General features: G+C 45.3%; 1 protein-coding gene across 2 annotated transcripts in view; it reads right to left on the minus strand.

Moving 5' to 3' along the window:
• The window catches only part of FSD2 (fibronectin type III and SPRY domain containing 2), a 64014-nt gene that overhangs the window by 29926 nt on the left and 21344 nt on the right, over positions 1-12744 (minus strand). For both annotated transcript variants that reach the window (XM_088472834.1, XM_088472835.1), the window contains exons 10-11: positions 7732-7865; positions 2943-3072 (exon numbers count right to left, since the gene is read on the minus strand). In XM_088472834.1, coding sequence (XP_088328960.1) covers positions 2943-3072; positions 7732-7865 — 264 coding nt within the window. The remainder of the gene's footprint in view (positions 1-2942; positions 3073-7731; positions 7866-12744) is intronic.

Below are 12744 nucleotides of genomic sequence, written 5' to 3' on the forward strand. Positions count from 1 at the left end.
ATAACTGCTGTGTATTTGTGCCACTGCTCTGTTGCTTAGTTTAGCCAGACAGCCTTTGGTCTATGGCCTGTATTCAATTTGAGGCAAAGAGTCCAGACTTTTTGCCTGCTGGACTTTTCGCCTCCTTCGCCTGTTTTCCAGGCGCCAAAGTATCGCGCATGTGCCCGCTATTCCCCGTATTCAATTCCAAAGTAGGCGAAATCGGGAACCGGCGAAACTGTGATCTTCGAAAAAATACAGGAATTTTCGGGAAATAATTGTAGGACCCCCCTAAAGATGTCCAGAGACAGGGGATCACTATGGGTACCCCCGTTTTTGCCTGCAGAAGAAAGTCGGGTTTTTAAAGAGCCGCGGCAGGTATATAAATGCGGCTTTGAAGAAGGTGATACAGAAGAGAATTTAGAAGGTTTTTTTGAGGAAATATAACTATGCCCATCAAATTTGGGGTATTTGAAAATGGGTGCAAGCATATTTTTAAGTCCCATAAATGATTTTTAAAAATTCTGCAAAAATGCACCTGCCGCTACTCCCGCAATGAAGAAAACACCTGCCGCATATAAGGGAACCCCACTGGACTCCTTTCCGCTAATTTAGAAGTGTGTTCCCTTTTTTTTTTTTTAAAAACCACAACATTTTAAATATTTTTTTGGGGTGTCCCTATTTTATTTTTAAACTTTTTTAACACAGATTATTTTTAGGGACCATTCCCAGGGGTGCAGGCAATTTAATGTAAGCCTGCACCCCTAAACCTCACTTCTGCACTTTTTTTCGCCTGCTAAAGGCAAGCGAATAATTATCCCCATTTTTTGACATTGACTTTTCGCACCGGCAAAAAGTCAATGAAATTGAATATGGGGATATTGGAAATAGGCGAAAATGACGCCATCGGTGATAAATTGAATATGGAACTATGTTGGTGAACAATATTGTGAGCTGTGAGGTGGTCAAAATTGAATAGAAATGACTGAAAATTAATATTATTGAGGTTAGTAATACTCTAGGAAAAAAAATTATGTTATTTTAGTTGTTTTTGTAAATTTTTGGAAAAAATCCAAAACCAGTCACAGCGTTTTGGCAAAACCAAAACTGGATAACGAATTAGAACCAAAACCAGCAAAAATGGTACGGCGCACATGTCTAATTAAATGTAATCCAGGCATATTTTGCCAGGGTTTGGATTGAAAAGCTCTACAGTAAAAAGGTCGAAAATGTTTAGTAGACAGTCAATAGGTCGACAGGGACAAAGGTTCAACATACTAAATGTCGACATGTAAGAAGGTCGACAGGTACAAATGGTCAACAGGGTCAAAAGGTCGACACAAAAAATGGTTGACATTTTTTTTTCTAACCCTAATCTTCACCCTAACCCTTCCCTTGGTGCCTAACCCTAACCCTCCTTCCTGGTGCTTAACCCTAACCGTCGGGGTAGTTGCCTGACCCTAACCATTCCTTCTAATGCCTAACCCTAACCCTCCGGTAAGTGCCTAACCCTGCCTCCTGGTGTCTAACCCTAACGTCTGGGTAAGTGCCTAATCGTCGGGGTAAGTGCCTAACCGTAACCCTCCGGTAAGTGCCTAACCCTAACATGTGGCGACCATTTTTTTTGTTTCGAGCTTTTGACCCGGTGAACCATTTGTACCTGTCGACCTTCTTACATGTCGACATTTAGTGTGCTGACCTTTTGTCACTGTCGACCTATTGACTGTCTAATATCTGATGTCTATCTAGACATTGTTGACCTTTTTACTGTAGATCTATAGACCGGATCTTGTTTTGACATTTCCAATTCTGCAGGCTGAACTGCTGACAATTGTTGCTGTTTAGTAAATATACCCTTAAAAGACTATGGGTGAGATGTACTAAAGGGGGAAATGTGGTAAAACCCCCAAAAATGCAGTTGTTGGGAGTTTTACAGCATACCCCATATGTACTAAGTACCGAAATGCGATGCATTCTGGTGCTTTGTCCCGATGGGTAACGCCAGGTAACGTAACCCAATAAAAGCCTATGGTCTTCTTTTTGTGATACTCCCCCTGAGAGGTATCCAATCAGATCCCGCCCATCATCCCCCGCAGCCCGTGTCCTTCTGCGCATGAGCAGAAGGACGCCAGAGGGACTTCTGGGTGTAAAACCCGGAAGTCCCTGTCTCTGGTGGCATCGCCAAGGGCAGCTCTTATCGAGGGAGCTGTCCTTTGTGATATTCTAGGTACATACCGCAGTAATCAACAGTGGTATGTATCTGATGAGAAGCAGGATGTACTGCATCGCGGATGTGGTGCTTAGTACATCCCGCCCTATTTACCAAACAGGCCCAATAACATAGATTTTATTTTTTATGCCTATTTAACAAAATACTTAACTGAGTGTTGCTCATCACACCAGCAATATTGTCTGGCAGCTGTAAACAGCGGCCTACAGGTTTGGTTGACTTGGGCTTCCAGGTGCAGATTTAAAAAAAATCATAATATTTTATTTTCCAAAATTAAAAAATGCTTTATTTTACTAACACTGTACTCCCCACTATCACTATCCTGAGCTGCTGATAGTAATCAGAGGGCACCAAGAAATTTTATCTCACTCATATACGTGATTCATCTGTAATGGCAACATTTCTCCCTAGGAAATTATTATAGATGGGGTAAATCACAATTCATGCTCCTAGTGAAACAATTTGAAAAGACCTATATTCGTTATATATATATAAGTCCACTATTAATTTATTTATATAACACAGACATATTCTGCAGAGCTGTACAACCAAGGAAGCATTGCCTGCACCATGACAACAAAATAGATACCTGAGAAAACTAAGGTTAGATCGCCCTGCTCTTTCATTCCTAAAAAGTGTATAATACAGTGTAATGCAGGAAAAATGATCTTAAAATAAAAAAAAAAGATAATAGTATTGTGCAGGTGAGAATGACCCATTCTCAGTGCAATACCTTGAGAAATTGTTGCAGTGATAAGGTAAATCCTCTAGACTTTCCTCCTCTTCACAAGATATTGTAAATCCATTTTCAGAAATAGACAGGCGCGGATGAGCAGTTTCTTCATTAAGATAAAACGATGTACCTAAACAGGTAGCACAGATGTGGGCTCAGTGTAAGTACTTCATATCAAACAGGCCAGTAGTTACAGTCTGTATAGCGACAACATGTTATTCAGTATTATCATTATTTTTGTTGATTTATAAGGGGCCACAGTGGCCGCAGTACATACAAAAAAGGGACATGCAAGAGAGACATAATGAATAAAAACAAAAGGCAGGGAGGTAAGCTGTAGAGTACAGTACTGGGCATATAATGGAAAGGCAAGTTACGTACATATAGACAGACCATAAAAGGAGTGAACATTTTTTAATATAAGTATGGAGTGCTAGGAGAGCTTGTGTACACATCTCCCCACTACCAATCCATGGACGGTCTTGTCTGTCGCACATTACCACCATTATCAAATGGGATTTGATTGGTGGGACGCGATTATCTGTCATGTTTAATGTTGACCTTGAAAGTCATTATCTCTATTGCTCCACCTAAATGAGAAGATTCTAAAGTATGGGAATCCATTACGTTTATAGGGTTTAAATTCCCAAGGGACTTTGTAGGACTCTAAGGGACTCTATATTTATATATGACACTTGACTATTTGGGATCGATTGCTGACAGAAGATCCGTTTGGAAGTGCTGCCTGGCTTTTATTACTGATATAATTTTTTTATATCTAAGTGAAGTCCTGGTAGTAACAGATGGACGAGGCTGTAATTTACCCTGGCTCTGGGACCTGTATGGTTTGCTGCTGTTCCCTCTTGTTTCTTTTATGTACGCATAACTTTTTTTTGTTTTTGTTAAATAAATGACTTTTTTAAAGCATATTGCGCTATATACAGTATATTGTTTTATTTTGTATATCTGCACTTCTTGTGAAAGTCCCTGGGAAGACCGGTGGAGCTGGGTTTGATCCCAGGATTAATCACTATTACAAGTGCTTTTAGCCCAAAGGTATTCCCTGGGCTTTATATATGGTACGTGTGGAGTCTATAGAATTTATATGACACTAGGAAAGTTTAAATTTAATGCACTAGGAGGCACCTTTTACCTTTATTTTATCACAAATGTATCACCTATTGGGATATAGGAATTGGCCTGTGTCAGCCACTGGAAGATTCGGGGATTGAACGTAGGGCGATATTCAATTGTATCGCCCCCACCCTACATGCCCGACTGGAGCTATTCAATTGTTGCTCCTGTCGGGCACGATCAGCTGCCGGCGCACCATTTCAGCTCGCAGCTCCAGTGGGGTGCAAGCTGAAATGGGCGAAAAGTGACCTGTTTGGTCGCCCAAATGACACTTTTCGCAAACGCGCCCAGCACTTTGGTTGGGGGTAGTATAGTAGTTTTACGCAACTAAACCCGACCACTATGGGTGCAATCAGAGCGAAAATCTACAACAATTGAATAGCGACCCGTGATCTCTCATCACTTTAGATGGGAGATCGGGCGCATTATAACAATTGAATACCACCCAAAGAGATAAGACTTCCATAAAGGACACTTATATTTTCATTTCATTACAATTCCTATGCACCCAGGGCCTGAATCAGAGCTGGATGCGGTGCCGATGTTTGCACAGTTCAGCGATGTTTCGCTACTTAAGATGTGCTAAAAGTCTAAGAAACCCATACTGCACATGCGCCATAACTGTACCATAGCAGTCACAGCTGCATACGGGAACGGTGTCTTTAGAAAAGGCCACCGCGAACTATAGGTGTTTCTGAGTGGTGACTGGGAGGTGACCTAATATGAATGCAAAAAGAGGCCGTCTTATGGGTGTGTTATGGGCGTGTAAGTGCATGCGGCTGCCTTCTCTTTCACAGCAGCGCAGCCACAGAGGCCATTTGTTGAGGGATATGAGATGGATACGCTGTGCGAGGGGTCGACGGTGCGTCGATGGTGGAGTGTTCTTAACCACCAGTAGATTTACACTGTGCTGAGGGGTTACTCAGTCTGTCACACACTATTACAGAAGGTGAATGCTGAAATTGGCATTTGCATATTTTTGCAATTGCAAATCCGTAAGAAATCACAGTTGCACATGATTAGCGTTAACCTCTGAATCAAGCCCCCAATGTGCACACTGGTTGCATAATAGTATGAGGTCCCTGTCGGACTCCCCATTGTATACTTTTTCTTTCTTTTTATCAAAAACAATGTTCAGGAGAGGGCACCTGAGCATGTCACACATGGTGCTGTGTTAGAGGACCTTAAAGGCACCGCACTCTCCTTCACGTCACACATGGTGCTGTGTTAGAGGACCTTGAAGGAACCGCAGTCTCCTTCACGTCACACATGGTGCTGTGTTAGAGGACCTTAAAGGCACCGCAGTCTCCTTCACGTCACACATGGTGCTGTGTTAGAGGACCTTGAAGGAACCGCAGTCTCCTTCACGTCACACATGGTGCTGTGTTAGAGGACCTTGAAGGAACCGCAGTCTCCTTCACGTCACACATGGTGCTGTGTTAGAGGACCTTGAAGGCACTGCAGTCTCCTTCACGTCACACATGGTGCTGTGTTAGAGGACCTTGAAGGAACCGCAGTCTCCTTCACATCACACATGGTGCTGTGTTAGAGGACCTTGAAGGAACCGCAGTCTCCTTCACGTCACACATGGTGCTGTGTTAGAGGACCTTGAAGGAACTGCAGTCTCCTTCACGTCACACATGGTGCTGTGTTAGAGGACCTTGAAGGAACCGCAGTCTCCTTCACGTCACACATGGTGCTGTGTTAGAGGACCTTGAAGGAACCGCAGTCTCCTTCACGTCACACATGGTGCTGTGTTAGAGGACCTTGAAGGCACTCCAGTCTCCTTCACGTCACACATGGTGCTGTTTTAGAGGACCTTAAAGGCACTGCAGTCTCCTTCACGTCACACATGGTGCTGTGTTAGAGGACCTTGAAGGCACCGCAGTCTCCTTCACGTCACACATGGTGCTGCGTTAGTGGACCTTGAAGGCACCGCAGTCTCCTTCATGTCACACATGGTGCTGCGTTAGAGGACCTAGAAGGCACCGCAATCTCTTTCACGTCACACATGGTGCTGTGTTAGAGGACCTTGAAGGCACCGCAGTCTCCTTTTGTGTACTTTTTGCTTTAAATAAGCCTCTTCAATACTTATTCATTTATATAGCCTAGATAATAGGACTAGATGGTGAGAATTTAAAAAAAAAAAAGACAAATCTTTGAATGCTGGGAATATCACTGTAAATTAGGTATAAATGTCAATTATGCACATAGAAAAGATTGTCCTATGTTACTGTGCAATATGCAGTACAGCATACTTCTGTAAGATGCATTTGCTATAAAACCCATCAAAACAGTCCAATGTAGTGTAGATGGATTATTGCCCAATCACCTAACCTCTATGTCTTCATCTCAGTACTTTTTTCACTTTTCCGTCTCATTTTTTTAAAAGATGTTACATACAGCTTGTGTTTGGATTAACTACTAAAGTAAGAAGATGGTAATTTAATTGTATTGATCAGAGCTATACAATGTGCTTTTCCCAGATGGTACAAGGCTACGGATGCTATACGAGCATCCCAATTTTCCCGAGATCATACCGGTTCCTGGCCTCCCAACCCGGCATCCTGGTTACTGCTTGCAAGACGCACAAATGTCCCGGGTACAGCTGCAGGGCCCAGGGCAGAAGAGTCAGAAGCCAGAATGAAGATGATTGAGCCTGGCTGGAGGGGGGAAGAGGAGCCTGGTGAGTGGTGATGTGAAGCCTGGAGGTGGTCCACAGCGGCTGGCCATCTATTCTTCCCGCCCGCAGTAACAAGCAGACAGCCTGGATTTCGGCATTGGTCTGGAAGGATTGCTCCTTCCCAGAGCAGGACCCACAGTCCCCAGAGAGACCCAGGGTTTTTGTATCAAGCAGTGAAAAGTGTGGAGAAGTGGACTAGTGGAGAAGTTTCCTGTGTTATGCTCATTGTGCAGTGCTATGTTTGCAATTGTGGCCATGGGGAGAGGTCTGACATTACGTCCATATTAAATCAAAGAAACACAAACTTGCAGCTCAGGCTTCTTTAACCTCCAGGAAGGTGACCAGATTTGTTACACCTGTCAAAGCACATTTTGTTAAAAAAAAAATTGCATATAGTCAGGATAACTGCGATCTTTTGATTTGTTGTAAATATATAAACAACCAAATTCTATGTATAGCCTGTACGTCAATAGAATTCCCATATTATGGGGTTTATGTAATAGGGTGCGGTGCGAGTTGACTGAGCTGATGGGATCCCCGCAAATGTTTATCTGTTTTTTAGTTTTGAAATATAGTTACCCTCAAAAATGAAGCAAAAACTGTTGTCTGCAGATGTCATACAAGGCCTTTATGTCTGAGAAGCTTTGTAAAGACCTTAATGAATGTAATTTAAATATATCTGTCACCTACACCCCATGGAGGTTTGTGCTACTGGTCATAATAATGCAGCCTCTCTCTTCACTAGGAACAAGTGACATCAATGAGGCATGAGCTACTGTGTCCCTCATTACTAATTCCGGCCACAACATGGCTGAACTCACCATGTGTGGGTCAGTGTGCTCCCTTTTATGTAATGAGGGTATTACCTGCTATCTGTAATATTTGCTTTCCTGCAATGTGTGTGTGTAATGCTCTGCCATAGAACAGTAAGAGGCACATTCTTCATGCACATTGACAGCGTTGTTACGAGACCTGTGGTGTGAATGGTAACAGATTTGCTGCTCTCGCTGGGCCCACCCACATTCACGGCTCTCACGCTGATGTGATAAGTCTCCCTTTGCTTCAGCTGAATGAGAGATTCACAGATGGGAATTCCAACAATAGACCTGTGAAACAAATTGTGAATTATGAGTAACAGCCATATCCAAGAGGCGGATAAATACACGTGTACAGCATTTCCAGCAATGAGCATGTAGAAAGCATCATTTTTGTTCTAGTTCACTTCTCTAGCATACGAGGACCTTCTGCTGCTCAGAAATAGAGTTGATGGGAAAATGCATCATCTACGCTACTTATTATCTTGTTTTCATAATTGTGTTTCCGCTACTCATTGAAGATAAGATCTTCAAGACATAGATTTAAAACTGGACATGCATGAATTACCAAACAACAGTCAGAGAGGCACATGAAGGCGATACAAACACCATGCACAATGTATTTCAGCATTAACACTCTCTTATATTATGTGGGTCATCTTGTCTTTTCTTTGATGTTCTAGCATTTTGCATTTATGGTGAAATGACTAAGGGGCTCATTTATCATTGTATATGTGCAGTTTAATCCCAGAAAGCACCCATTTTCGGGGGTTAACCACAAATATTAAGTTTCCCCCAGATGTATGAAGGAGGTACAGCAGCATCTCTGATACCTGCTGTGATCCCTTCATGCCTGCTGGCAGCCTAATCCCCCATAGGTTTCTATGGGGGATGTGATGCTGTCGAATTTTCCAACTTCCGGAATGCAATGCATTCAGGAGATTGGCCCCCGCAGCTAATGTCATCTGAAGATGGCATTAGCCACTGTAGCCTATGGGCTACACATCGCATAATGAGCCGGCAGAGAGCTCCCCTGGAACCCTCCCCGGCAGCGTCACTGTGAATTCGCAGTAGCCCTAACAACACTCCGGGCACATGACAGGGATGGGCTCCTTTCAGAACCCCTGTGCCTGCATCATGTAGACTGCATGTGCTGGATGATAAAACCAGGCGTTATGATCACATTTTGTAATGCGATCACGGGTGGTAATGTCATGCCCAGAAATGTGATCATTCATAAATGGGCCCCTAAGAGGTGGCAATATCCTCAGTAAGCAAGTGCTTAGTACATTATAGGGGTCATTTGCAAAAGTGCAATTCCCTGGTGGGAATGCTCTTTGTGATGTCACATGCATATAATTGTGTAAATGCCCCAGTTTGTACAGGTAAGACAAGGGATTTGGGGGCAGTATGGTCATTTAAAAATCTTCATCATCTGGTGGGATGGGCTGGGAGATATGGGTGTCCTTACCTAAAAGCAGATTGGGCACAAGTATGATACAACAGTAGCAGTCTACAGTATGTAGCCAGAGCAATCAGGAATCTACAGACTAGAGTTACAGAGCACATCAGGAACATAAAGAACACACTGAAAACACATAGGGGCTGATGCAGATTAGACTGTAAGCCAGCTGGCGGAGCGTATCTTGAGTGTTTTCACACGGCGCATGGACCAAAGCTGAGCGTAAGCAGATACGGGCGTCGCAGTGTTGTACGCATTTCAAGTGCATGTTCACTTACGACTGAAGTGGGCAGTAAAGTGGTGTTCTCATGTAGGCAGAGATGAGTAAGATTGTGTGCACCTAGAATAGGCTGGTGAAAACCACCTGTCCGGATAGGTGGCAGACAGACCAAAAGATGTGCTCAGCTCGGCATTCGGACAATTCTATGTTATTTTCCGTGCATACAATGCAGAAGCAGATGTGCCTGGTTTTTTTCTAACTCAGCAACAGCCCTACAGTGTATTAGAGCCAGGGCCGTAGCTAGGGTAGTGCAGCCGGTGCCATCGCACAGGGCACCACAGGTCAGGGGGCGCTGTTTGGGCCTGTCACATTTCTGTTTATTATCATTATCTTGCTTGTAGCGTCCTCTTATTTCATCCCCAGCATTTCCTGGCCTCTCCTATCTCTTCCCTGGCCCTTCCCCATGAAGCCATGGCCCTTTTTTGGGTGCATTATGTCGCTTTGAAAAATGAGGGGGGCGCCAATGCTCTTTCTGGCACAGGGCACCAAAAAGTCTAGTTACGGCTCTGATTGGAGCACTTCAGTGAGCACCATAACCATGTCCCCATTGGAATATAGGAGTAATAAAGTAATAGAAGTAATCCATTTATCAGAGGCGTGAATTCATCCCAGACGGCCGGAGGCAAGTTATAATTTGTGCCCTCCCTCCCATCACAGCCGCTGACACTGTAACATAGCGTTTTGCATGCAGATACACCCACAGTCACACACAGAATCAGGGGCTGGCTGGCAACTTTTAGCCTGGGGGGCAATGCATGCAGGCGGCCCTGGCAGAGGAGTAGCGTGTAGCCAGGGTGTCCGAAGAATATGCGTGCTACGGCGCCCCCCCCTCAAGTGTTCCAGGGAGGAGGCGGGTCTATATGGGATTAATGTAAGGTAAAAATAAAGATTAGGGCAGCCCCCTGTCGTAGTGCCCATATGCAGTGCCCCCGTGTGCCACAGGAGAGAACACCCTTATGCAGGCCTTCAGTAGTGCCCCCAGTAGTAGTCCCCCCCTTGTAGTGCCCCCAGTAGTAGTCCCCCCCTTTGTAGTGCCCCCAGTAGTAGTAGTCCCCCCCTTTGCAGTGCCCCCAGTAGTAGTAGTCCCCCCCTTTGTAGTGCCCCCATTAGTAGTAGTCCCCCCCTTGTAGTGTCCCCAGTAGTAGTAGTCCTCCCCTTTGTAGTGCCCCCATTAGTAGTAGTCTCCCCCTTGTAGTGTCCCCAGTAGTAGTAGTCCCCCCCTTGTAGTGTCCCCAGTAGTAGTAGTCCCCCACCCCCCTTGTAGTGCCCCCAGTAGTAGTAGTAGTCCCCTTATAGTGCCCCCAGTAGTAGTAGTCCCCTCCCCCTTGTAGTGCCCCCAGTAGTAGTAGTTCCCCACCCCTCTTGTAGTGTCCCCAGTAGTAGTAGTCCCCAGTAGTAGTAGTCCCCCACCCCCCTTGTAGTGCCCCCAGTAGTAGTAGTAGTAGTCCCCTTATAGTGCCCCCAGTAGTAGTAGTCCCCAGTAGTAGTAGTCCCCTCCCCCTTGTAGTGCCCCCAGTAGTAGTAGTCCCCCACCCCCCTTCTTTTGCCCCCAGTAGTAGTAGTCCCCCCCTTTGTAGTGCCCCCAGTAGTGCCAGACCCCCCCCCTAGTAGACACACACAATATAAAAACAAAAATAAAAAAAAACACTTACCTGAATCCCCGCTCCCGCCGCCGCCGCCATCTGCTCCTCCATCTGTCCTCCCAGGCCTGGCCGCTCTGCATTATGGGAGAGACGTCATATGACATCATGACGTCTCTCCTATTGCCCACTGCGGGAGCCGGAAGATGGAGCGGCTCCCGCAGTGGGAGCAGCAGCAGCAGCTAATGAGAGTCTGACAAACTCTCATTGGCTGCTGCTTACAACAAACACACAGCTGCCGGAGCCGGCAGCTGTGTTTGACAGTGTAGCGCTGACCGAACTCCGTCCGGTCAGCGCTACACACGCGGTGCAGTCTGTGTCACAGTGATACAGACTGCACCGGCCCGCGGCCCGCATGACGCTGCGGCCCAGGGGGGCACATGGCATCCTGCCCCCCGGCCCAGCCCGCCACTGCACAGAATATAGGATTGCCACAAATCATTTTAATCAGCAAAAGCTGCTTGTGCATCCTATTCGCATCACTGTGCGAATAAGACGCATTTGAAGGGAAAAATTAGTACATAAAGATGCTCACCTCTACTGAGTCACACGGCGCTCACGTGTTATGTGTCGTACAGGGGATAGATGTATGTGGACACATCTGTATGCATTAGTCACAGAGGAATGGGAAAACCACCTGATGTGGTGGCTTTGAGGAGTTTAAGTCAAGACTATAAGACCGCCACTGTGGTGGGACTACAAATCACAAAATGCCCAGTCTACTGCCGACTGCATCACATGTCGGAAAGTTGATCCACCAAAGATCTGCCCCCCAGACTCAGTCGCTAGTGCCCCAGGCCTCTGCAACTTATGCCCTCTTACCCACAACTCCGTTTGATGCATCCTTGTTGACATCCAGCTCCTGGAAGAAGATCTGCAGCCATGCTAGTGGGACGCGTAGTTGTTGGTGAGTGGAGTGCGCCAGGACCGCTGCACAGGTTGAGCCAATGCTAGGGCTGCCGCCAGGGAGGAGTAAGACAGAGAGTTGTGGGTGAGGGGTATACAGGCTATAGATAGATGGAGGCAACAGCTGATGGTGTGACACGGAGCTCTCCACTCGTGTATGGTGGTTTCTCAGGTGCCGGGAAGAGGTGTCATGTATTGGGCCGCCGTGACGGTAGACTCCAGGTACATAGTTACAGCCCTAAGTGGGGTAAATATATATTGTGGGCACTGGAGGAGGTGCCCCTTCAGTGTTGGAGCCCAGTGGAAGGTGCCTCCATTGTCTCCAATAGTTCTGCCCCTGATCAGAGGACTGCCACAATTTAGAGTATCAGGGCTATCCCTTGTAACGTAGCTAGCTCTAAAACAGCTTAGCTCGGCAGGACTGGTCTGTCAGAGGCAGGACTGGTCTGTCTGAACAGCCAGTCCTGGGCTCAACTTTTATTGAACATTCCCACTACTTACAGTACCTCTCTTTGAACCTGGGGATCTGGAGAGTAAAAAGAACTCATGCCCAATATACTTTGTGTGAAACAAGGTGCATCCATAGTAGAGTACGGATAAACCTTATCCCTTTATACTGTAACTCACAAGTTGTAAATATTTAGTGCATTTTGCTTCATTTGTAGATAATAGTAAATAGAATCACGTAAAGCAAGTACACCTACAGTGGATATGAGAACTTTAAATATATAATCAACTTACTGGTCATCTGATTTTATGTGTTTAAAGGACCTTAAACCTTGCTCTTGAGTTTTAAACAATTAAGATGCTTCAATTACCACATGCAGCTATTATAAAGTGCTTTTAATCACCAGAACAATTGACCTTGGATTTTGAAAAATA

Source organism: Taudactylus pleione, unplaced genomic scaffold (genome assembly GCF_031769625.1).
Source record: "Taudactylus pleione unplaced genomic scaffold, aTauple2 ptg000129l, whole genome shotgun sequence".
NCBI classification, from domain to species: domain Eukaryota; kingdom Metazoa; phylum Chordata; class Amphibia; order Anura; family Myobatrachidae; genus Taudactylus; species Taudactylus pleione.